Genomic DNA, 24,043 nt, shown 5'->3' on the forward strand with positions numbered 1-24,043 from the left:
TTTATGACCACATACCTAACAGGAGCCGATCCGTGAAAAATGTCAAAACTGTCTAGAAACCTAACCACACTTTATTGTTTTTCTTTTCGTGTTTGGCATGCTTGCTGTAAAAATTAAAACAATTTTCCAGTTTTTCATGTTAAATTTATTATATTTTCGCCCTTAAAATGCCAAGAGCTGGCGCCTTGTTTGCCGAAGAATCGGATTCTGAGTCGGAAATTAAAACTGAGAATGAATACGCGAAAAATTACGATAACTGGAGAAAGAAAGAAGAATTAAACAAACGTAAGTAGTTCTAAATATTAATTGTACTGATTTTACTTCAATTTATATAGAATATCATAAGAGAAGCGAATTAATAATGTAATAAATAACGTTAAACTGGTTTGTTATTTCCACTCTCAAAGTATCAGGAAAGTGAGTGGCAGTGTCAGGAAAATTAGACATCTCCTATTTGAATTTAAATATTTATTCTTAAACCACAGTCCATAGAATATACATTTTTCCTGTACAATTATCTAAATTTAAAAATATGTATGTGATCTAAATATAAAAATAGGCATCTATAGAGCTTTAAAATTTACACCTATTATAGCTAAGTACCCACTGGTCTTTAAATTAATGTTTTTGGTCAGAAATTACCCCAAGATCTCACACAGTTCCATCAACTGCAACTGGCTGTCTACCTCTATATTTTTTGAACAAAATTGTCCAATTTTGTCCCTTTGTATTCAATGAGAAAACTTTTCAGTTATGATAATAGGCCCAGATGTAAATAGCTCCGCACAGATGTAAATAGCTCCGCACGAAGCTATTTACATCTGTTTCGTCTGGTTTTTAGAGAGTGTCCAAATTTTAATTTGGTATCAACAGTCTGTGGTCAACTTTATATCAAATTACTTGAGAAATTGGTATAAGAGCATCAACTTGATGACCCACCCATCCAGAGTGGTTAGCTAATAGGACATATCAAATTATACAGTAACAATTCTGGAATGTTATCTGGACCACTACTAGATTTTTTTTTACAATGAAAGATTTGATCAAGTATATATATATATATATATTAGCTGAATATGGTTAAATCTCTAATCACAGTTAGGTTCACAGTTGTAACAAGATTGCTATTCTCTGGCAAGTACACTGCTTGAAAAAAGTCAGCGAATGAATTAAAAATTGTTTGGCCATCTACCTTTTTCTCTTCAAAAAACATACAATCCAGGAAGTAAAAGTTTTTACCATTTTTATTAATATACTTACAAACATTTTGTGGATTACTAACACATTGTTTACAGTGCAACTTAATAATAATAAGCCTTTATTTCCAACAGGCAACTTGCCCAATAACAGGAAATAGTTGCAAAACAATGAAAAATATAGTTTGAAAAAAACACACAAACAAACCTAAAAGAATGAAAAGAAAAGAAAAAAAGTAAAGTAAAGTCACAATCTCAAAAGTTATCCAAAAAATTAGAACAAATAACTATTAGTATGATATAAAAACCCAATTATAAAAGTTTAACAAGATAATCACATATTCAACAAAATTAAATTAAATTAACTGCAATATACCTACTAACTATAACTTAAACACATGGGTCTTAATCCCAAGAGTAATGATCCACCAAGATATCGACAATCACATGAACCGGAAAGAAATTTATATCGCACATGTGACAGATCCGATAAAATATAGTGCATATTGTATGTAGTGGCGATTTCAACAGGATGTTAGTATGAGGCCTTGGCAGAAAGAATGTTAGGGGATGTCTAGCATTAAGCCTAGGCACCATGAAATGTACACCAGAAAGAAGTACAGGACTATCAATGAATCCATTCAGTAACCCATGCAGGAATTTTACAGAGAAGATCATTCTTCTGAGATGTAATGGATGTAGATTGAAGCGTTCCAATAGTTGCCGATGATCAAACCCTCTTATCGGATATATGCCATCCTGCCTGACGGCCAAAAACTTCGCAATCTACTCTGAACAGATTCAAGGAGACCAACATGATTCTGATAGAGCGGGTTCCATATAATGCAGCCAAACTCCAGTTTTAAATTAATGTTTCTTAAATAGATGTTATAGTCTGTATCAATTATTCTCTTACATAAACATCTTAGTTCAGAAAACTTGCCCTGCCTAAGCTTGATAGTAATATATGTAGGAAAGTTTGAGCTTTTAAAGTAGTTCTGAATATTACCTGTCCTGATTTTACTTCAATTTTTATAGAATATCATAAGAAAAGCGAATTAATAATGTAATAAATAATGTTAACTGGCTTGTTACAATATTTAGTTGAAATAAAAAGAATAAAAGTTATTTCCACTCTTAAAGTATCCTAGAGAGTGGCAGTGTCAGGAAAGTTAGACATCTCCTATTTGAATTTAAACATTATTCTTAAGCCACAGTCCATAGAATATAAATTTTTCCTGTACAATTATCTAAATTTAAAAATATTTGTGTGATCTAAATATAAAAATAAGCATCTATAGAGCTTTAAAATCTATATTATAGCTAAGTACCTACTGGTCTTTAAATGAAAGTTTTTGGTCAGAAATTACCCCAAGATCTCACACAGTTCCATTAACTGCAACTCGCTGTCTATACCTCTATATTTTTTGAACAAAATTGTCCATTTGTATTCAATGAGAAAACTTTTCAGTTATGGTAATAGGTTTTTAGAGAGTGTCCAGATTTTAATTTGGTATCAACAGTCTGTGGTCAACTATATATCAAATTCCTTGGAGAAATTGGTATGAAGAGCATCAACTTGATGATCCACCCATCCAGAGTGGTTAGCTAATAGGACATATCAAATTATACAGTAACAATTCTGGAATGTTATCTGGACCACTACAAGATTTTTTTTTACAATGAAAGATTTGATCAAGTATATATATTAGCTGAATATGGTTAACTCTCTAATCACAGTTAGGTTCACAGTTGTAATCAGGTATAACAATATCGCTATTCTCCGGCAAGTACACTGCTTGAAAAAAGTCTGCGAATGAATTAAAAATTGTTTGACCATCTACCTTTTTCTCTTCAAAAAACATGCAATCCAGGAAATAAAAGTTTTTACAATTTCCATTAATATACTTACAAACATTTTGTGGATTACTAACACATTGTTTACAGTGCAACTTAAATAGATGTTATAGTCTGTATCAATTACTCTCTTACATAAACATCTTAGTTCAGAAAACTTGCCCTGCCTAAGCTTGACAGTAAAATATGTAAGAAAGTTTGAGCTTTTAAAGCATTTGAAAGGTGCAAAGTGTTCAATGGCTTCAGGTACCCATAAGCTATAAAAGTCTTCTACTTCACTTATTGATAAGTAATCAACCTTAAGGATTTATAATTAGTCCTAAAAATAACCATCTTATACTGGATTATAAAAAATTAATTTTTATTCCAGTTTCCTTGGCTTAGCCACCATTATCTTCCTCACAGTCATTTTTTTTGCTGCGATCATCAAAAATCCCTATAAATACTAAAAAAAATTCAATTGATTGTAGTTAAAACAAAATATGGTGACACAGTACTGGACTCCAATGAATCATCTAGTTCCTCAGATGATGATGAAGATGCTGCAGAGCTTACAGAAGAAGTCGAAAAAGAGTTTTTCAAAACACTTTCTTATTTAAAGAAAAAAGATCCCAAAATCTATGATAACAATGTGAGTTTTTTCAAAGATACAACTGAGAACATTAAAAAGGAAAAAAAGGTGAAAGAACAACCTATGTACCTGAAAGATTATGAAAGGAAACTACTGTTGGAAACTGGTGGAGTTTTAAGTGAGGACGAGGATGGAGATAAACCAAAGTAAGTTTTATTGTTGTTATTAAAAATTATTGAGAATTGTTTTTCTTTTGTAGACCAAAAACTTATGTTAAAGAACAGGAAGAACTTAAGAAGGAACTAATTCAACTGGGATCAAGAATTGATGATGAAGAGGAAGACGAAACAGGTGGTTTGCTTCAGCTGAGAAAGAAAACTAAGGAGGAAGAGAATAAAGATGAATCAGAATATTTAAAATGGTTGTCAGGACAAAAGGATGAGATTGCTGACAATGAAATTCAGTCTGAACTGAAACCTTTAAAAGAGTTTTGGACTGACCCTAAGTTAGATAATGGAGAAAAGTTTTTGAGAGATTATATTTTAAGTAAAAGGTGGTGTATTATTAGACTCTATAATGATCAATATTAATTTTTTGTTAATTTTTTAAATTATATAGGTACTTAGATAAGGATGATGAAAACTATGTGCCAACGTATGATGAAATAATCCATGATTCTGATAACAGTTTATCAGGTGATGAGGCTGAGATTGAAAAACAAGAAGAATTTGAACACAAATACAATTTCAGGTTTGAAGAGCCTGATCAAGAATTTGTAACGACTTAGACATTGTCTTAACTATTTTTTTAATGGTTTATTTTTTAGATTAAACGGTATCCCCGAACAGTAGAACATTCTTTAAGAAAAACAGATGATAAAAGGAAAATTAAGAGGGCTGAAACAAAGGAGAGAAAGAAAAAGGAAAAAGAAGAAAAAATGACTGAAATTAAACACATGCAAGAGCTAAAAAGGAAGGAGATAGAAGAGAAAATTGAGAAACTCAAAGAAGTTACAGGTTAACCAACAATCCAGTAATTTATTATGTAATTTTGATAATTGTAATTCTTTTAGGAGCAACTGATGTGGCATTCGCTGAAGATGACATTGATGGTGATTTTGATCCAGAAGCACATGATAAAAGAATGCAAGCACTTTTCAATGATGACTTTTATGAAGGACCCGAGACTGACCAGAAACCTGAGTTTCCTGACATTGATGAGGAATTGGAAATTGGTTGGTATGACATGCATGATTTAAAAAAAATATATTATACACATTTGTTACAGAAAACTGGGATCACTGGGATGGTAATGAAAACTTTGATGATGCATCAGGGCCACATTGTGAAGATGAAAACTTTAATGTAAGTCCTAAAGTAATAATTAGTCTTTGTAATAAACCCAATGTGTTTTCAGATGGATGCTGATTATGACCCCTCAACATCATTAAAACAAGAATTAATCGAAAACTCCAAAGGCAAAAAGAAGCGAAGAAGAAAATCAAAAGTGGCTGAAGCACTTAGCAAACCAAAACCGAAAATCGATCCAAATGACAAAAATTATGAAAAATACTTTGATGAATATTATAAGTTGGACTGTGAAGATATAATTGGAGACATCCCTTGTAGATTTAAATATAGGGAGGTGGTGCCAAATGACTTTGGATTAAGTGTGGAAGAAGTAAGTTTTATTATGATAATTAAATGAAATAAATAATTAGATTTTTTAGATTTTATTAGCAAAAGATAAGGAACTAAATCGGTGGTGTTCATTAAAAAAAACGGTACAACGCAGGCCCGAAAACATCGAAAGATACGATCAAATAGCGTATTCCAAGAAGGCTAATAATATTGCTTTAAAAAAGAAGTTGTTGCCCAGCTTGTTCTCTGAGGAACCAGATCAAGAGCAAAACGTCGAAACGCCTTCGAAGCATGGTGAAACATTTGTCAAAAGTGAGACTAGTAGTGGAAGTAAAAGTGATAATGTCGAGATGAAAAAAGAAGAAATAAAGTCTAGCGAAACCTTGGTGGAAAGTGATGGTCAGCCGCAAAAAGTTGAAGAGAAAAGTGCTGTTGCAAAAGAAGAAAAAAAGAAAAGGAAGAAGAAGAAGAAGAAAACTAAGAAAAAAGTAGGTGAAAATGAAGTTGTTAATAATGAGTCTACTGTGGAAGTAAAGACTGCTCCTACCGAAAATATTGACAACAAAGCTACTAGCCAGCAGAATAACAAAAACAAAAAACGAAAACGAGCGAATTCAGAAGGAACCAAACAAGATAAAAACAAAAAAATTAAAAAGAAAGTGGATATTGGATTATCAGATGCCAGGTTGTCAGCTTTCGGATTAAATCCTAAGAAATTCAAAAATAAATTAAAGTACGGCAATAAAGATAAGAAACAGAAAAGCTAAGTTAAAATATTGTTTGTTAAGTGTAAAGTATAGTTAATTGTTTTAAAAAAATATATTTTATAAGTCAAAAATTGTGTTTTTATTAAAAATATGTTTATTTTTTTATTTACTTAATAGAATTACTACATTGAATACATTCAATTACAAATATAAAAAACGGATAACCAAAACACAAACAGAAAATACATTTAACAATAAGTTAATAAATAGAATTATTGGTACAAATATGTCTATTCTATTGTCAATATTATTCTGCTTTTATATTATACAAATTTACATCTACATATATTATACCAAGGTAAACCTTGTATAATATATAAATTTGTCGGTTGTTTGATAAACTTGGGACGTTAAAAGGTAAAAGTTCCAAAGACGAAGCGTCATTAATTAATCCATTAAATACTTGTAAAGATTCTAAACCATAGCTGCTATAAAAAGATGCTGATCTAATATCAAAATTATATATATACCCGATTCTTTAAAGTATGATAATAATGTCTTATATTACCAAAAGTTACAAACATTATTTACAAATCAATTTATTAACTAAGTATACATAAGTGGCGCAGTCTAGCTGTATTAGCTACTCTACTGAACCACATACGCACACAGTAAATGGGTTAAAGACAACTAGCGTGATAAAAATTAAAGAAGTATCTTAATTAAAATTACAGCGAAGAGTTCAATAAAAAAAATAGAAAACAACATTATTCAAATCACAAAGAATGGAGATCCAATTAACAATTTGAATTTAAAAAGTCTAAGATTTGATATATTATAAAGTTTAAAAAAAATATATTATGACTATCTAGGCGGGAATATACAACCACTATCTTGCAAGTCAAAAAGGTAGGTTTTTAACTTTAGTTTACACAACTGAACATTTTTTAAATTCATTGTCTTGAGAGGCACTGGAAGTGCGTTATAACATTTTACAAAATTATAAGTAAAAGAGCGTTGAAAAATTGCACTTTGATGATGTGGCATAGACAATCTATCTGAAAATCGCACGTTGACATTGTGGACATCATGACGAAAAACAACTCGTTCTTTAAGGGAACTAGATGAGTCAATATAATTAACTATTTTTAAACAAAAAATGTAAGACTCTCCTATAATCCATTTTAAGCCAGTTTAAAGCAGTATACAATGGAAAAATGTGTTCAAATTTGCGCATGCCATATATAAGTCGAACACAAGAATTTTGCATCCTATATTTACTACTAACATCTAAACAAAATCCGTATATATAATCACAATAATTAAAATTAGACAGAACAAGTGACTCGCATAACATTTTTCGTAAATTAAAATTTAAAATATGTCTATTACTATAAAGTATTTTTAATGCCATATAAGACTTCTGAATAAGTTTCTTGACATGTTCTCTAAATCTAAGTTCACTATCCAATATCAATCTCAAATTCTTAGCAGAGTCGACAAAAGATAATTTATTATCATCTAAAAAAATATTTAGATTATTCTTTAAAGAAAATGCTTTACTTTTATTGCCAAATATCATAAGATGTGATTTAACAGGATTTATTTTTAAATTATGTTGTTTACAAAGATCACTCAAGGTATGTAAGTCTTCATTGACAAATTTTTCAAAAACCGCAGAATCATTAGCTTTAAAAGAACAATAAATTTGGGTATCATCTGCAAATGCCTGTATTTTACAATATTTAGTTGCTTTAAGAATATCAGGTGTGTGATGTGTAAACCAAAAATAATCGTGGGCCTAAAATTGACCCCTGTGGAACACCTGATAAAATTTTTACTTCTTCTGAATATACTGATTCTATAATTGAGGATGAATGGAAATTAAACCCATAAAACTGTAATTTAGATACAAGAAGCCGATGATTGATTGTATCAAACGCCTTAGAAAAATCTAGAAGTACAAGCAGGCTATTCTTTTGCTTGTCTGAGGCGCGGAATAAGTCATCAGTGACATTGGCCAAAGCCACTGAGGTACTAAACCCCTTTCTAAATCCACATTGACTGCTGGGAATAATATTATTTAAAATAAAATAATTGTACATTTGGTTATAAAGAAAGCTTTCAAATATCTTTGATAGAGTTGGCAACAAACTTATAAGTCGAAGGTCGTTAAAGTCAGTGGGGTTAAGAACTTTGAGCAAAGGCTTGGCAATAGATACTTTCCATTGATTAGGAAAATAATTTATTTCCAAGCAGCAATTTATTATGTGCGTGATATATTTATCAATGAAAGGACTACAATATTTTACCATTAAAGGAGAGATTTTATCTACACCACTTGCATTTGTTTTTATGTTATTTAAGATATTATTAATATCAGAAACTTTTGCCAATCTAAAAGTAAAATTAAAGTTCTCATTAAATTTATTGGTTTCATAGAAATCACTCTTTTCGTCACAACATGATGCATTTTGAAGAAATGGGGCAAAAAAGTTTTTAATATCTTCTGGATTCAATAGTGGTTTAGGAATCACATTATACTGGCAATATGCTATATATCACCGTTTCGTTTTGTACTTATTCAATTTTATTTCTATGGCACTCATAGTATATAGAGACCAAATTATACTCGTATAATCTAGTATACTTCTAATAAATAAAATATAAAGCTATCTTACATAAGAGGAGTTTTTAAAATATCGAGTATTCTTAGCTACAAACCCATACATTTTATGAGCTTTGTTTACTAAATTAGTAACATGACAATTAAAGTTAAAAAAATCTCTTTACTCTAGTTACTCTACTTTAAGTCTTTGATTTGTTACACTGAAGTTAAAGTTTTGTTATTGATTGAGTATTGAGTAAAGTCATATAAAATGGGGTTTGCTTTCTGCTATAGGTTAGGATTGTACACTTCTTTACAATAAAATAAAGTTTATTATCGATTGATAATGTTGCCTATATCGGTTTGTAGAGTTATGCAGTTATTTATTTATTCTTAATTTGATAATACCTTTTCATGTCAACAGGAAATTGCAAGAAAGATGCTATTTTTTAGAACATTTGTTATGTCATTACTAAATAAGAAGACTAACATTGGAGTCTAAAATTGGATCTATGTGGTATTCCTGATATTGATATAAAAGAATATGACTTATAGCCCTTAATAATTACGATATGCTACGCATACTATATATTTGTGATGCTACGATATATTGAAGAGATAATAAGTCCTTTAAAATTTGTTTGTCACATAAGATATTAAAATCAACTCAAATGTCAAAAGCCTTTCTGAAATCGTTACACCCAGCATCCATTTGATCACGTCCATTTAAAACATCCAAAAGTTGTTGGATTATTGATAACAGATTACTTTTATGCTGGATTTGTGAACCAATTAATCTTTTTCCACCCTGTTGATTGTATATACTATTTTGTTTCTCTTATATATCAGTGGTCTTAGCTCTTTACCACTGCATGGACAAGCGGTGCGTTTTGCTTGTGATGCTATTATTTTGTGGAATAATAGCCACCAAAAAGTAGGTAGTTATAGATCTCTCATGTGCTTTGCAACGTTGGAAAGTGGACATACATATATGTAATCAATTTGTCTTTAATGTTGATAAGACTGTCGTTTTGGGTCGGAAGTGTGAATATGTGCAATAGTACTTCTGTTTATGAGCCCACAAATTCATGAAGGTATTAATAATAATAATAATAATATCAACACACGCTTTAGAGAGAACATAGCTCCAAATTATCGTAGACTGGAGAGATGTCCCATCATGTCTATGTATATTTTTTTTTTTGACAAATTACTCCTAGTCGATAATTTAGAAACATATCTAAATTTAAAATAAAAGTCAAAGATCTTCTATTGCTTGGACCACTCTTGGTGCTTCCTTGTGATGGTCTGCCAGCTCTTAATGATGTTCTATTCTTCTTTCCTGTGTTTTGTAATTTCGTATTTTTTATTTAAAATGTTGGTATTCCTAGATAGATCTCTAGAGACCTCTCTAGAACTATTAAGTAAAATATTTGTTCATATGCTCTAATATTATATCAACTGAACTATTAATACAAATGTAAGGATTCATGGAAAATAAATTATAAAGCCCAAAACTTAAGATAATTAATTGCATATTTTATTAAGTTTTTGTACTTGGATAATACAATTAAATTCTTTCCTTGTTTTGTTCACAGCATTTATATAGAGTAACAGAATTCCTGTAATATAATCTTATTTGTTAAAATTTTAAATTACCAAGCAGACTTGAATATTTCTCCTGGAGAATGATAACTCAAATTTTTTCCAAAAGTGAGATGTGATCATACCCTTCTTTTGGTAAACTGATACAATCTAAGAAATTTACATTCATGCTCAATGGTTTTTATTCAAATTTAGAGAATATAATACTTACCCAAAAAAATAGTAAATAGTTTTTAGATTTATAACCAAAAGGAGATAAAAATAAAACAAAATAAGACATGTAGGTTTTAATAAATTTTAATAGTTAGTTCTGATCTTAATTGCTATGATATAAAGGACTAATATGATCATTGAAAACCTATTGAATACAAAACACACAAAACATTTATGGTGAATTAGAAATATCCATGTTATCTGACTTCTCCCCAGAATCCTTTTCATTATCCTCAATACTCTCCTGCTTAATATCTCTTACAGGTTTCTCTGAACTGGCTCTGCTCTCGGCTCTACTTTTTGGAACTTTGGATCTAGATCTCGATTTCTCCCTAGATCTGTCCCTACTTTTCCCTCTAGATTTTGCTCTGCTAGTTCTCTTTCTCTCCTTGTCTCTGTCCCTTGATCTGCTTCTGGATCTCGTTCTTTTTCTTTCCTTTCTATCTTTGTCCTTTCTCTTGCTGTCCCTATCTTTGCTTCTGGTCCTGCTGCGCCTTCTCACGCTGCGGGGGCTCGGCGTACGTCTCCGACTGCCACGCGATCTCGACCGACGTTTCTCCCGTCTCTTTTCTCTGGACTTTGACCGTTTGCGACTGCGACTTCTCGATTTCGAACGTTTCTTCTCGATATCGACGCTCTCACTTTTACGATCCTTGTCCTTTGTTTCTCGTGGCTTCTCTTTTGTTTTGGAATCGGCGCGACTCTTGCCGCGATCCTTAGACTTGTCTCTTTCCTTTGATTTTTCGCGGTCCTTCGATTTTCGGCGGTCTTTGGACGGGTCCCGTGATTTTCTCCCTTTTGACCTGTCTCTGGACTTTTTGTCTCTGGATCTGCCCCTAGATGACTTTCTATCTCTTGATCTGGAACGTTTTCTGGATTTGGATCGGCTCCTGCGTCGAGACGTTATTGATCCCGAACGTCTTTTTGATTTTGACCTTGTGCGCCTTCTACGTGATCTTGACCGTTTTCTGGATCTTGATCTTCTTCTGCTCCGGCTCCGACGTCTGGATCGTGATCTTTTACGGGAGCGGGATCTTGTCCTGCGTCTTCTGCCCCTCGACCTCGAGCGAGACCTGGATCTCCTTGAACTTTTCTTGTCTTTTGTGAGCATTCCTATAACAGGTTCTATTGTGGCATTAATCATGTTTTGAGCTTCTTTAAACCTAGTCATGGCTTCTTCAATTTCTCTTTGTGCTGCTTCATTGCTCTTTGCCTGTGGTTTATTTATTGGTTGAGTTGCATGTTGGATTTGTAAAGGTTGACCATGAAATTCCATTCCATCCATTTGAAGAGCCTTTATGATGCTTGATTGGTCTGTAAACTCGACAAGCAAATGCTGAGAATTATCCGAAATTCTTTTGCAGGTCCTCAAGTATTTTACTTCCCCTGCTTTAGTGAAAAATTCTATCCACTGGTCATTTGTCACTGAAGAATCGATATTCTGAACTAGAATGGTGCGTCTGGTTTCTTCCACTTTTGCACTATCATAAGTGGCCGGCAAAGGGGGGTAATTAGGCAAATTGTGTGTGTCTAGGGTAGAATCTGTGGTTAAGATTACCTGATCTGCTCCAGAGCCATGGACAGAGTTCACAACATGCTGGGGTAGCTTAGGTTCATTTACGTTTAAGCCAGGAACAATTGTGCCATTTCTTGTCATTTCTAATGCATAATATTCATCTGGGATCTCTCCGCTCTGAACAGGAATTACAATAAGGGCTCGGTCGATGAACACTGTGTTAGTCATATGCTGGGCAATACCGACGACAGTGGGATCGGTAAATTTAATGTAGCAAATGCGAGATTGAACAGGAATTGAGACATCTCTAACTGTAGGATAAAGGCGGATATCTTCTATCTTACCGAGGTAACCAAAGAGCACATGCATCTGGTCTTTAGTAGCTTGGGGTGCAATGTTGGTGACTTGCACCAGTTTTGTTTGTCCTACAGCCATTTTTAGGCGGTTTTTGACAGTTTTTTGGAGAACTCTGTATTTCACATCTTCATGTATGCACTATTTACTATACACGTCTCACTATCAAAGGCTTTAGAACAGTAACGTTTAAACTAGCAACGTTAGACAATCGTAATTTTTACTAAAAGGGTGCAATAAGCTGCAATTTTACGTTAGTTTTAAGCGGCAAAGCGTTTTATTGAAGAGCGGCCATATTTGTGACATCTTACACAAAAAAACATAACCTCAATATTGCTTTCCATTTACTGGTTACTTTTTATTTATTATTTTGGCTGCCCTGATTTAACGAGCTTGAGGTCCAAAATTGGGTATAAGTCAACTACGCATCATTTTGACAAAAATGTTTATTCCAGTCATGAGAGTAACAATCTGGATTTAGGGATACAATATTTTTTATTTGCATTTTTGAATTATATTTAACTTGTATAAATCAAGCATTCAATTAGTGATTTATAAACCAACCAAATTTCTCCTATTTAAAAAACGCTTGAACAAATGAAATTTATATGTATTAAGATGCCTACCTTCTTTAACACCTAATGAATATGAGGTTGCCACTTGAGATTTTTTGAGTTTATCAATTATAATTCCAAATATTTAGTACGTACTGCTTCTTTGATACTATATGTCTATATGTGTTTCAATAGCAATACCGTTATATAAGAATTCAATCCAATTTTGAACTCGTCCAAAAGATAGTTGATGAACATTTCATATGGTGTTTTCTTAATTCTATAGTTTTGTAAGATTTTAAGAAGTTTAATATATGGGACCGTATCGAAGGCCTTAGCCAAATCTAAAAATACTGTTAAACACTTTTTGTTTAAATTCAAGTTGACTAAATCAGTTATTAAAGTGTTCATAGCATCCATTGTATCTCTCTAAAAGACCAAACTGATTCTTTGACCTGATTTTATTATTTTTAAAAAAAGTATTAGTGTTCTTGGTGTATTTTTCTAAAAGTTTTGCAAAATTACTGATTTACATTTTATAGAAAATCTACTGAAGACTGACCTATTGGGCGATATTTATTAATATAAGTTTTTGTACCTGATTTATGTATTGGTGTAACTATTGTAATTTCAAACTGATCAGATATGATATCAGTTTGTAAAATAAAGATTTAAAATATGCACAAGCGGTCCATATAGTTCTGAAAATGTGTCCCTTATTACATGTGCTTTTATTCCAATTGCCCGTATTTTTTAAGGTGGCAACATGTTTAATTAATTTATATTTTATAACAGGATAGAAATATAATGAATTTTTAACTGAGATAATGAATTAAAATATTTACATATTATTTTATTAATAAAAATGTTAATAAAATAATATAATTACTAATTACCTATTTTATCGGTCACTATTTAAGTAAATATTAAATTTAGAGATGACAATTATTGACATAAACCTGTTTAGGTACTTAGAAGAATTATTAACCCAAAGCGTTCATTATTTAATTTAGTCTAATTGTACAATCACGATTTTTATACAACCACAAACCATTTTTTTTAATGAAAAGAAAGAGTAACCAATTTACTGAATAAAAATGTTCATTTGTCTCTTAAAATTATGTTAAATCTTTTCTATGAAATAATTTTTATGTCAATTGAGGAGATTGAAGGAATAATTCCTTTCGGTAATGTCATAATCAATATATTCATTCCACTGAAATTGGTATCCGGTTCAATACAAGAAAGTTTCGGTCCATTTCCATTTCGGCCTATTCCTTTTTTAATAACTATTTCAAATTATTCATTATTCAAATAAGACAAGTTCTTCAGATGAGAAAGTCGCTAATATGATTGCTGATTACTTTTCAACTGTGTCTGCTCATATTAACCTTGATATTCCTACTCAGGAAATATCTATCTCTAACAGTCATATCTATTGTCACCATTTTATGATTTCAGACATATTCAGTAAATTATTTTCCCTTGAAACCAACAATGGCTCAGGACCAGATGGAATACAGAGTCTTTAACTAAAAAATTGCAGTTTTAACCTATCTACACTGCTGCGTTAGATCTTCATAATCTCTCTCTTTAAACAGGGGTGTTTCCAGACTTTTGGAAAGAGAAGTCACTTAAACCTATCTTTAAGTCAGATGATTATAGGGCCTCTATTATTATTTATAATCCCATTAGCATACTAAGAGAAATTAAATACAAGGATTTTGAAAGTTTAGTCTGCGACTTTCTGTCTCTACTGTTGGAACCATTATTGTTACAACAATAATTTCGATTTAGATCTTGTAGATCTACAGAGTTAAATCTCCTTACTCACACGGACTTTACGTTGAATGCCATATAGTAGAAGAACTTTCAGGTGGATACAATATATACACCCACTTCTCCAATATAACTTATATGTACTTATACAATAGAAGACTTATTTGGGTCACATCTGGTTTTCCTCAGGGCTCACACATTGGACCACTTTCTTTCAATTTCTTCATAAATTATATTAATGAATGTTTTACTTGCTGGAATTACCTGCGCTTTTTGCAGATGCGTGGTCAAATCGTTCCAGGACTCTGAAAAAAAATAATATAAACTGGAAATCTTATTTGACTAGTGTTTGAGAAATGATATGTTACCGAATCCCTCTAATTATAAAACTATGAATAATGTATAGAATTCAATTACAAGATTACCCAATACAGTCTTCAAAGAGTCTCTGTTGTCAGAGACCTTGGTAAAAATTTCCAGTTTAATGTCATTTGGATAATGCTATAGCTAAAGCCTTTTAGATGCTTAGATTTATTAGAAGAAGTATCCGGGAATTTCTGGATATAAAGTCCTGAAATATCATCTACTATGTCCTTGTTCGTCCTCACCTAGAATACAGATCTTGCATCTGGTCCCCATACTTTGGAATTTAACAACCTCAAATTGGTTGAGCATAAGTTCTTAAAACTTGTAGCATAAAAAGTAAATATTTTAGTTAATTATGAAGATTCCCAAATACTAGAATTGCTAAAAATTCTCCATGTTATAGTATTTCATCAAAGAAGAGACATCTTAACCCTTTATTAAACTTTGCAGTATAATGTTATCTCTTGATTTACATAAAAAATGTTCCATTAGGACCTACAAGAGGCAATGATACTTTTTACTATCTAATTCACCGTTCTAATTATGGCTTGAATACAATTATCTCTAGAACAACCAGACTAAGTATTCAACATTCTGAAATTGACTTAGTTGGTTCGTTACATACATTCCTGAGGCAGGCACATGACAATATTCATTGATAATTATTAAAATGTTATTGAATATTAAAATATTGAGGGTTGTATATTTATTTTTGTTTTTTTTTGTTGGGATAGTATGATGTGCATATATAGACTTATAGATTTGAAGTTTGTAAAATATTAGGATTTCCAGAATATCAGTGTTGTTTAATTTTAGCCTATTTCTTTGTTACCAGTGACTATCACTTATTATATGTATAAATGAATATTATTATGTTATAATATTTTGTACCTTATAAAGGAATAAATATTTTACAAAAAAAAAACACAATAAGTACAATGATTTCTGAAAAAAAAATTTTTTCATTGGAACTGGTCGTTGAAAAATAAAATAAATAAATAAAATCCTAACTTGCACGTTGGTGGAATTTGGCAAGTTAGGAATTCGGCGATTAAGTCTTCCGTTTTCAGGGTTAACGAAAATTAAATAACGGGGAGTTAACATACACCCGACTTTGATTTAGATGTCTACCAACTTAACACAGCAAAATAACTAAAAATGAGATAGCCGCTATGACAGCTTCACCAACATAATAAAATTCCCAGATTTTTGACGTGGGGGATTTTGGTTGCATTGGGTGTGTATTATTGATTTGTCAGATTGCCAAGTGTGAAATGGATACGAGAAAGTTCGCGGAAATTTCGTATTTAGAAGACAACCAAACGGTGAATTTCAGTGGCAAAATAGTGAATTTGAACAAGAAGCACAAAAGGGTTAAATCTCGGGCTTGATATCCAAGGAAGACTAGCTGATTTCCTTTAGTTCGGAAAGTTTTACTTAGCTAAATCACCGCTCAGCTGTTAGCTGACATTGGCGCACACGTTTCACACGTGAACATTTCCGTCGGTTTTTCGTGCCAATTTTATATTTTGTCCCAGATTTTTTCGCTGAAATTCAATAAAATGGAGTCTTGGGGTAAGTGTTGATATTTTCGCTAAGTCATTCGCTTGAATGTCATTTTTTCAGATGATGAGAACTTCGAACCACCTGTAGTCACTACCCCTGTGGTCCTCCCTAACAAATGGGTGGGCGAGGATGAGGATGAAGACGTAAAAGTATGTCAAACATATTTCTTATTAATTTAGATTTTTTTAACAAGACCATTTAACATCAATTGACTAGTCAAAGGTCACCTTACTTGAATTTTTTATTAAGGTGAGCAGCTTTCTGATTCTGTATCTTAAGACTTTAAGTTTCATTGCAATATGTTGCAATAGGCACATGCATTAGCAGGCTACTAATCAGAACTATAAAAAAAAAATTTGAAGTTACACTATCATAATCGACATGCCTGAAATCAAGCTAACAGCTTCTATATTTTTCAACCCTTATATTGAATGTGTAGTGAGAATCTCTTCTTCTCTGCTTTATTCATGTTTCTTTAGGAAAATCAAAGGAATATTACCCTCTTCTTCCTATTCAGGGTGTGGACCAAAGAGGTGAACAAGATGAGTTATTGATGAAATGATTTTTCATCATCAATTTCATTATCAAGTCAATGTTAGTTCCAGATCAAACTGTTAAGTTAGTGAGTTATTGAACTAATCAAAGGTGTTACCAAATTGTTGCAGTTATTAAGATATTCAAGAATTAAAAGTTCACAAGTTACCAAGTAAGAGTTACACAAAATTTACATTTTGCCAACAAATTTGATTTCAGTTATCAAGAATTTAAGATATCAAAGTTTTACTGTATTCATTAAATACTAAATCTACATTTAAAAATGTCCAAATTTCATTGAAAAAACTTACTTCTGAAGCATCAGAAAATTAATGTATAAATTAATGAATAAAATAGTAGGTTTTCACATTGGTGACCCTAAAATGAAGAATTTCTTTCACGAAAACACAAACCACTCAAAGAAATTGTATTCTGGTATTTTATTATTGAGACATTGAAGTGTAAATTAATTTTTTTTTGTGTGAATAAATGCAGAAAACAAAGCACTATACACTATTTTATACCACACTTCTTGTGAACTGGTTCTAGGTGTAGTTCCTCAATTCCTAATCCCCTGCATAAAAAAATTTACAGTATTTAATGGCATATTATCTATGACCTGTCAGAGGGATTTGTTGAAATATTGATTTGATTTGGAATTGTAGACTTTAAGAGGAAATGCTATATTTATGTGTTTCAATACTGAATATTACATCTTGTACTCTTACTATTTTGCAATTTAATTATTCTGTACTTTTCTTAATCATACGATAAAAGATCCACAGCAAATTATTGATGCTTTTGAAACTTTCTTTGAATCAAGCCAGACTATTAACAACTTCCTAAGTTGCTCTTATAATTGTTCCGAAGATAAAACTGTCATTGCCTCTAATAAATAAGTGGACCTCCAGTACTGACGAAGTGCCAATGTCTCATCATTAGAGGTTGCATTTGTGTTTGGTCAAATCCTGTTGTACATATTTTTAATCTTATCTTGTCTTTGGTGCACTGCAAAAATATCCTTGATATTCAAAAAGCGACTGAAAAATGACATTCAAAATTACAGAGTCTTGATCTTATGTAATTTCTCTAAACTTTTTGAATTAGTTTTTTATAACACAATATACTCCCATGTCAAATTAGATATAGCACCTAATCTTTCCCTCCTGTGTGTAAACCTAAATGATTATGTGTGTCAGCATTTAGTTAATGGGGGTCAGGTTGATTAATTTACTTTGATTTCTGCCAAGCTTTTGACCAATTTCACCACTTTGTACTTCTTCGTAAACTAACATGTTTTGGTTTTTCTAAGGATTTATTAGCATTAATACAATCTTATTCACAAGGTCATAAATAATTTATGGAATATAAAGGTTTTTAAGTCTCATATATATAAAGTGTGCTCTGGAGTTCTGCAAGGATCTAACTTGGATCCACTTCACTTTTTATTATTTATTAAAGATCTTGCCAAATTACTGTCTCACCAGAGTTTGCAGATATCAAATTTTTCACAAAAATATATACTGAAGATGATGGCAAATTCCTTCAGGTAAAACTTAATAAAGTTGAGAATTGGTGCTCTATTCTTTTATTTTCTAGAAAACTATTACCAATTAATTTTAATTATAGAGCAAATAATGTTGTCTTAACAATGGATGAGTCAATTGATCTGGGCATTACTTATGATGCCAAATCAAGTTTCACCAAGAATGTATCAAACATAGTTTCTGATTCTGCCAAGTTATTCAAATGGTTGACATTTTGAAAATGTTAATACTCCAAAACTACTTTTCTCCTCTTACATATGCTCAAAATTAGAGTATGGGTTTCTAATTTGGTGCCAATTTATAACTGATCAATGATGTTGAGAGCACAAGTTCAAGTTTATGAACTATCTCTGGTTTAGGCAGAATACCCAATTTAACCAAGAAAACTAAAAAATTTCTTAAACTATCAAAACATGCTCACAGATTGTATAACAAATATCTTGTTAGAACGAACATTTCCACAACAATATACTAATAATTATTTACAGGAAAGTTGGGAAGATGACGATGAAGAAAAAAAAGAAGAGGATAAAAAAACAACAGAAGCCAAGAAAACCAAAAAGAAAACCTTAGCAGAAAAAATTGCTGAAAAAGAGGTAAGATAATATATTATACCGTATTAAGTATACACCGTGTTATTTTGACTTACCTTTCAAGGCCAAGAAGAGAGAGGAATTAGAAAAACGTCTAAAACATGAGGTGGACATCTCAGAAGAAGAGAAGTTAAGAATGCAAAAAGAATCAGATCTAAAGTTGGCCTTGGAGACCACTTTTGGGGATAAGGAGGAGGAAGAGGAAATTGGAGGACTGAAGCTCCCATCAAGCAAAGAAGAATTTGATGAATTTACTGACACCCTAACAAAGACTCTTACACCACTTTCTAGGCATGGCAACGAATATGTTAATTTTACTGAAAATTTAGCTAGGAATTTATGTGCAGCAAGTAAGTTATGATGGGATTATATTTTTTGCAAGTGTCAATAACTTTAAATATTTTTAAAGTGAGTTCAACAGACATAAAGAAAATAAAGAACACATTGGATAATCTGTTTTTGGAAAAGCAAAAGATTGAAAAGGGTGACAAATCAAAAAAGAACAAGGGCAAGGGAAAAGCCAAATTGAAGCTAGAGGGTGATAATGTAAGTATATTTGTTTAATTTTTTTTTAATGTTTTCTCTATGGTTTATTTTTTTTAGCAACTATCAGCTTACACCGACTACACTAACGATTTTGACGAATTTGATGATTTTATGTAGCGACAATTGGCAATATTTTTTTGTTTTTTTTTTAAATATTTTTGTTAATATAATTTAAAGAGAAAAAAAATAACAAACAATGCTAAATTATGTTTTGTTTAACTATTTTTAAGTAGTGCATCTTTAAACATATTGTATTTTTATATATATATGAAGGAGGCAAATGAAGGTAATATTTTGTATTTATAGACTTAATTAAATTCTCACTATTATTGTTATTGTATTCAAAGCCTAAGAAAATATACAGTAACTTTTTTATTTAATTAAATACTTTTGATCAATTGGTTTTTGATTGATCAATCTATCTCTATTGACTCATCAATCAATTCAATTGATCAATGGCTAGCCAAGCTGATATGTTTTTTCATCATACTTAGATTTATAATTCAGGTTACAGCAATAATTACTTTATATTGAATTATGATTTATAATTAACCTGTAACAAAAATACAATAAACTTCATACTATATCTGACAAATATGTGTTTTCTTTTAAGGAATGGAAATATAACAATTATTAAAAAAATGCAAATTTATTAATTATTGAAAAAAATTATCAAAAAAATAACATATATCCTAGAGGCATCAACTCATTTCTTCAATGGGTGTAATCAAAATCAAATAAAGCTTTATTTGGCTAAAACAGATTTTGGTAATATAAAAAATTAGCAGCACAACAGAATAGGGTATCACGGGATTCTCGAAATTTGAGATTTCTCGTCTCGTCTCGATTTCGAGACGAGACTGAGGTTGTTTTTTCGAGACGAGATCGAGAAAATCACTTCAAAATCGAGAAATTTTGAAAATTGATTTGATTTGAAAAGGCCTTAAAAATTAACAAAGGTAAAAACTCAAAGAATTTTATATTTTTAAAGGAAAAAAACTAAAACATAAATTCTAAACATTTAAAAATGAACAAAACATAAAATAAAGATTAATAGAAATACGAAAAGTATAGATAACAAAATTATTGCTTATGCACTCATAAATATATCTTTGTTGCATATCCAAGAATTTAAACGTAGTAAAAATTGAGCCGATTCTCCAGTCAATCGGCTTCGTTCTTTTCTAATTGTCAGTGTTGCCCTTGAGAACAGTCTTTCTGCAGGAACTGAAGTGGCTTGTATACCTAAAAAATCATGAGCCATTTTCGATAAATTTGGATAAATGGCTTCGTTCTTTCTCCACCACTCTAAAATATGTTGATTGCCTTCAGCTCTCTTAGATAAACAATATTCATCAATTTCTTTTCTCCAGTTCTATCTGTCGCCATTGCTTTTTTCAAACAAACTTTGCAGATTAAGGTCATCAGTATTGTCATCAATATCATCGGTGAGATGCTAAAGGAATATCAATATTAGAACTAACGTAATTCATTTCTTTATACAAGTTTTCGAATTTAGTTATGGCTTCTTGTTTTAAGTTTTTTCCCCAGTTCGTAAAGTTAAATGTCTCAGTCTTATGTCGTGGATCCAATATTAATGCAACACAATATATCCAATTGGTTTTTGAATAGTGTTTGACGATTTTATCCCTTGCTGCTTGAAGAGCTAGAACTTTTTCGTCGGTTGTATTCCTATTTGGACAATTATCCATTCCAAAAGCCCAGGTTTCCAATTTATCTAGAAGCATATTAACTCCTAAGACGACCATAGGTAATGTGCAGTATTTTTCACCTTGAAATGGATCAATAATGTTTTAAAAACTTTTAAATTGCCATACAAAAGCGCGCCGCTGTGAAAAACAGGGCATTTTTCGGACCTTCAAATTCGGCTGATATGTAAAAATTTTTAAATGTATAAACCATTTTGGATACATCAAGGATTACTCTTTATATTGGTTGTTTTAATTTTTTGAAATAAAAAAAAAATAATGAAAATATCACCTCCTAAAGATGATGAAAATTTGCCTTTTTTTATTGCCCTGTAGATGCCATTATGGGGTGTTTTTAAAAAAAATAAAACAACCAACATCATCATTTGTCCCTTTTCTTTAAGACCCATTAAAAAAAACATGCTATTCTCTATAATTTAGTAGATAGATTGTGTCCAAAAAAAAAGAAGTTGTATCAATATAAGTATTTGGAAAGGTACGTACATAAATGTTTATTTCTGCACTAAACCAAAACGATCAGGGCAAAATACATTATTATAAATGAAAACATAAGCTCTTTATAAAAAATAATCAATTATCAAGCAAGCATATCAATATCAAGCATAACCAATTAAAAGCGTTTTATTGTTTAATAAATTTAAGTGTTCTGTGACTAAAATGGATATTTTTACCGCGCCTATTAAAATAATAATACCTACATTATATATAGATAATAAATACCTACATTAATAAAATAATAATTACCAAAGTCATGTCATGTTAATCAATGAAGAACAAGTAGCGCAGTGCACAGTCTGTGTATTTAACCAACTAAATTTTAATTTTAAACAATTTTAAATCCATCGAAATTTCGAGAATCTGGAATCGTCTCGATGATCGAGACGAGACGAGAAATCGCCTTCGAGACGAGATTTCTCGTCTCGATGAAAACCGAAATACCAACAGAAATACCAGCAATAGGTTAAAACCTAAAATATGCCGATTATAATTTGTCAAACTTGAACAGTATTTACATAAATAAGTATTCAATATTTATATCACAAAATATATATCAAAACACAAGCAAGTCTAAAAATGTTCTGAGGAGTATTCCTCCACTCCTGTTCTCATTAAAAAAATAAGAATCATCATCAAATTGATGCAGGTAACTTACACTGTAACTGTGTATATCCATATTGTATAAATGACAAACAGCTAGGGTTCCAAAATTGATCCTTGAGAAACTCCCCGTAAAGTAGGCAAAATGTTAAAAATCTTTCGATCGATAAAAACACGCTGACATTTTTGTGTTAAATAATCATTTAGCAATTTAATCGTGTTATCTTTAAACCCATAATAGTGTAATTTACCATGCATAAGTTGTGGATCTAGCGTATCAAACGCCTTACGATATTCAAGCAACACCAAAGCAGACTGTTTTCCTTTTTCTTTATAATTTCATCTAAATTGCGTTTACTAAAACCACAATTACTTTTTCTAAAATTTTTGAAACTTCACTTAAACTCATTGGCCTCAAATCTGAGTATGTTTTTTCGCCCAACTGAAACTGAGATTAATTCCTATAGAAGCAAAGGGAATTTTACTCTTGCTTCATCTATAAGAATCTAGGTTGTGATTGTTTATAATCTGTGTGAATATACAACGTTTTGTCTGTAATGTTACTGCTTTTTATTAGTTGTCCTGCCGCTAGGGTTATGCTGTATATTAAAGAAGTTTAGAAAAATTACAAGTAGTTGATATAGGAGTATATGCCTTTTGGTTAGGGTGAAATGGATTAATTGTTAAGACTCTATTCCTTATATATTTTGCCTACAGCCTTTTCATAGATTTCAGACAACCAACCTCCCTAGTTTTGAAGGAAATACAACTCAGACTTCCCTCCATGCCTTATGCATCATTGAAGGATGTTCAATAGGTCCAGCAAATAAATGCATATTTATTTTTGTCTTATAATTTATTAGTGAATAAACGATTTTGATTTCATATTTAGATTTATCATCCAGATCACAGCAACAACTTTACTTACCTGTAATAAAAAATCTTATATACATCATATCTACAGTAGTGTCCAAAAGTAGACAGACAAATTATTATTTTCATATAATTGTTTAAAGATTTACCTTCAGGTCCAATAGATTTTAAATTATTGTAATTTGTAAGGCGGTCTATAAAAAGATACCAATAAATTTTATTTAAATATTTTGCTTGCTATCAGATAAAGCAATAATATAAATATAGCTGGTCAAAAGTAGATAGACAAAAGCAATTTTGGAATTATTTTTTTGTCTAGATATTTATAAAATAAAATTAGTATAGTATTGCTTCTCTTTAACTCAAGGTGCAACATGCCACACGGAATTAGATTCTCTCTTGATTTAAGACAACGCATTATTAATGCATATCGCGCGGGTGATCGTCAAATTGATATTGCTCGTAGATTTGATGTTAAAAGAAAAGCTGTTTGGGCAATTATCAAAAGATATGAAAGGACAGGATCATTAGAGCCAAAAAATAAATCTTGTCGACCAAAAAAATGGACATTAGAACTGTACGCAAATTAA

General features: G+C 31.1%; 3 protein-coding genes across 3 annotated transcripts; 2 read left to right on the plus strand and 1 right to left on the minus strand.

Moving 5' to 3' along the window:
• Nucleotides 1-70: 70 nt before the first annotated feature.
• LOC126736255 (protein KRI1 homolog) lies at nucleotides 71-6,102 on the plus strand. Its single transcript, XM_050440524.1, has 9 exons — nucleotides 71-285; nucleotides 3,524-3,830; nucleotides 3,884-4,177; nucleotides 4,243-4,399; nucleotides 4,451-4,640; nucleotides 4,697-4,858; nucleotides 4,912-4,988; nucleotides 5,041-5,304; nucleotides 5,354-6,102. Exons 1-9 carry the CDS (start codon nucleotides 168-170, stop codon nucleotides 6,029-6,031), a joined length of 2,247 nt encoding a protein of 748 aa, XP_050296481.1. The 5' UTR covers nucleotides 71-167; the 3' UTR covers nucleotides 6,032-6,102.
• Nucleotides 6,103-10,465: 4,363 nt separating this feature from the next.
• Nucleotides 10,466-12,582, minus strand: LOC126736631 (probable splicing factor, arginine/serine-rich 7). The gene has a single exon (XM_050441084.1). It carries the CDS (start codon nucleotides 12,346-12,348, stop codon nucleotides 10,570-10,572), a length of 1,779 nt encoding a protein of 592 aa, XP_050297041.1. The 5' UTR covers nucleotides 12,349-12,582; the 3' UTR covers nucleotides 10,466-10,569.
• A 3,632-nt stretch (nucleotides 12,583-16,214) lies between these two features.
• LOC126736653 (eukaryotic translation initiation factor 3 subunit J) lies at nucleotides 16,215-20,081 on the plus strand. The gene is made up of 6 exons (XM_050441117.1): nucleotides 16,215-16,541; nucleotides 16,593-16,681; nucleotides 19,102-19,209; nucleotides 19,271-19,556; nucleotides 19,616-19,752; nucleotides 19,810-20,081. Exons 1-6 carry the CDS (start codon nucleotides 16,529-16,531, stop codon nucleotides 19,867-19,869), a joined length of 693 nt encoding a protein of 230 aa, XP_050297074.1. The 5' UTR covers nucleotides 16,215-16,528; the 3' UTR covers nucleotides 19,870-20,081.
• The last annotated feature ends 3,962 nt before the right edge of the window (nucleotides 20,082-24,043 follow it).

Source organism: Anthonomus grandis, chromosome 5 (assembly GCF_022605725.1).
Source record: "Anthonomus grandis grandis chromosome 5, icAntGran1.3, whole genome shotgun sequence".
Taxonomy (NCBI): Eukaryota; Metazoa; Arthropoda; class Insecta; order Coleoptera; family Curculionidae; genus Anthonomus; species Anthonomus grandis.

Excerpts from the sequence above, each read along its gene's own strand:
- LOC126736255 (XM_050440524.1), top strand. The coding sequence starts at position 168 with ATGCCAAGAGCTGGCGCCTTGTTTGCCGAAGAATCGGATTCTGAGTCG. Across the intron at positions 3,831-3,883 it reads GAGGATGGAGATAAACCAAA|ACCAAAAACTTATGTTAAAG; the intron begins GTAAGTTTTATT and ends TTTCTTTTGTAG. Across the intron at positions 4,641-4,696 it reads GAAACTCAAAGAAGTTACAG|GAGCAACTGATGTGGCATTC; the intron begins GTTAACCAACAA and ends TAATTCTTTTAG.
- LOC126736653 (XM_050441117.1), top strand. Across the intron at positions 16,682-19,101 it reads ATGAGGATGAAGACGTAAAA|GAAAGTTGGGAAGATGACGA; the intron begins GTATGTCAAACA and ends AATTATTTACAG. Across the intron at positions 19,557-19,615 it reads TAGGAATTTATGTGCAGCAA|TGAGTTCAACAGACATAAAG; the intron begins GTAAGTTATGAT and ends ATATTTTTAAAG.
- LOC126736631 (XM_050441084.1), bottom strand. The coding sequence starts at position 12,348 with ATGGCTGTAGGACAAACAAAACTGGTGCAAGTCACCAACATTGCACCC.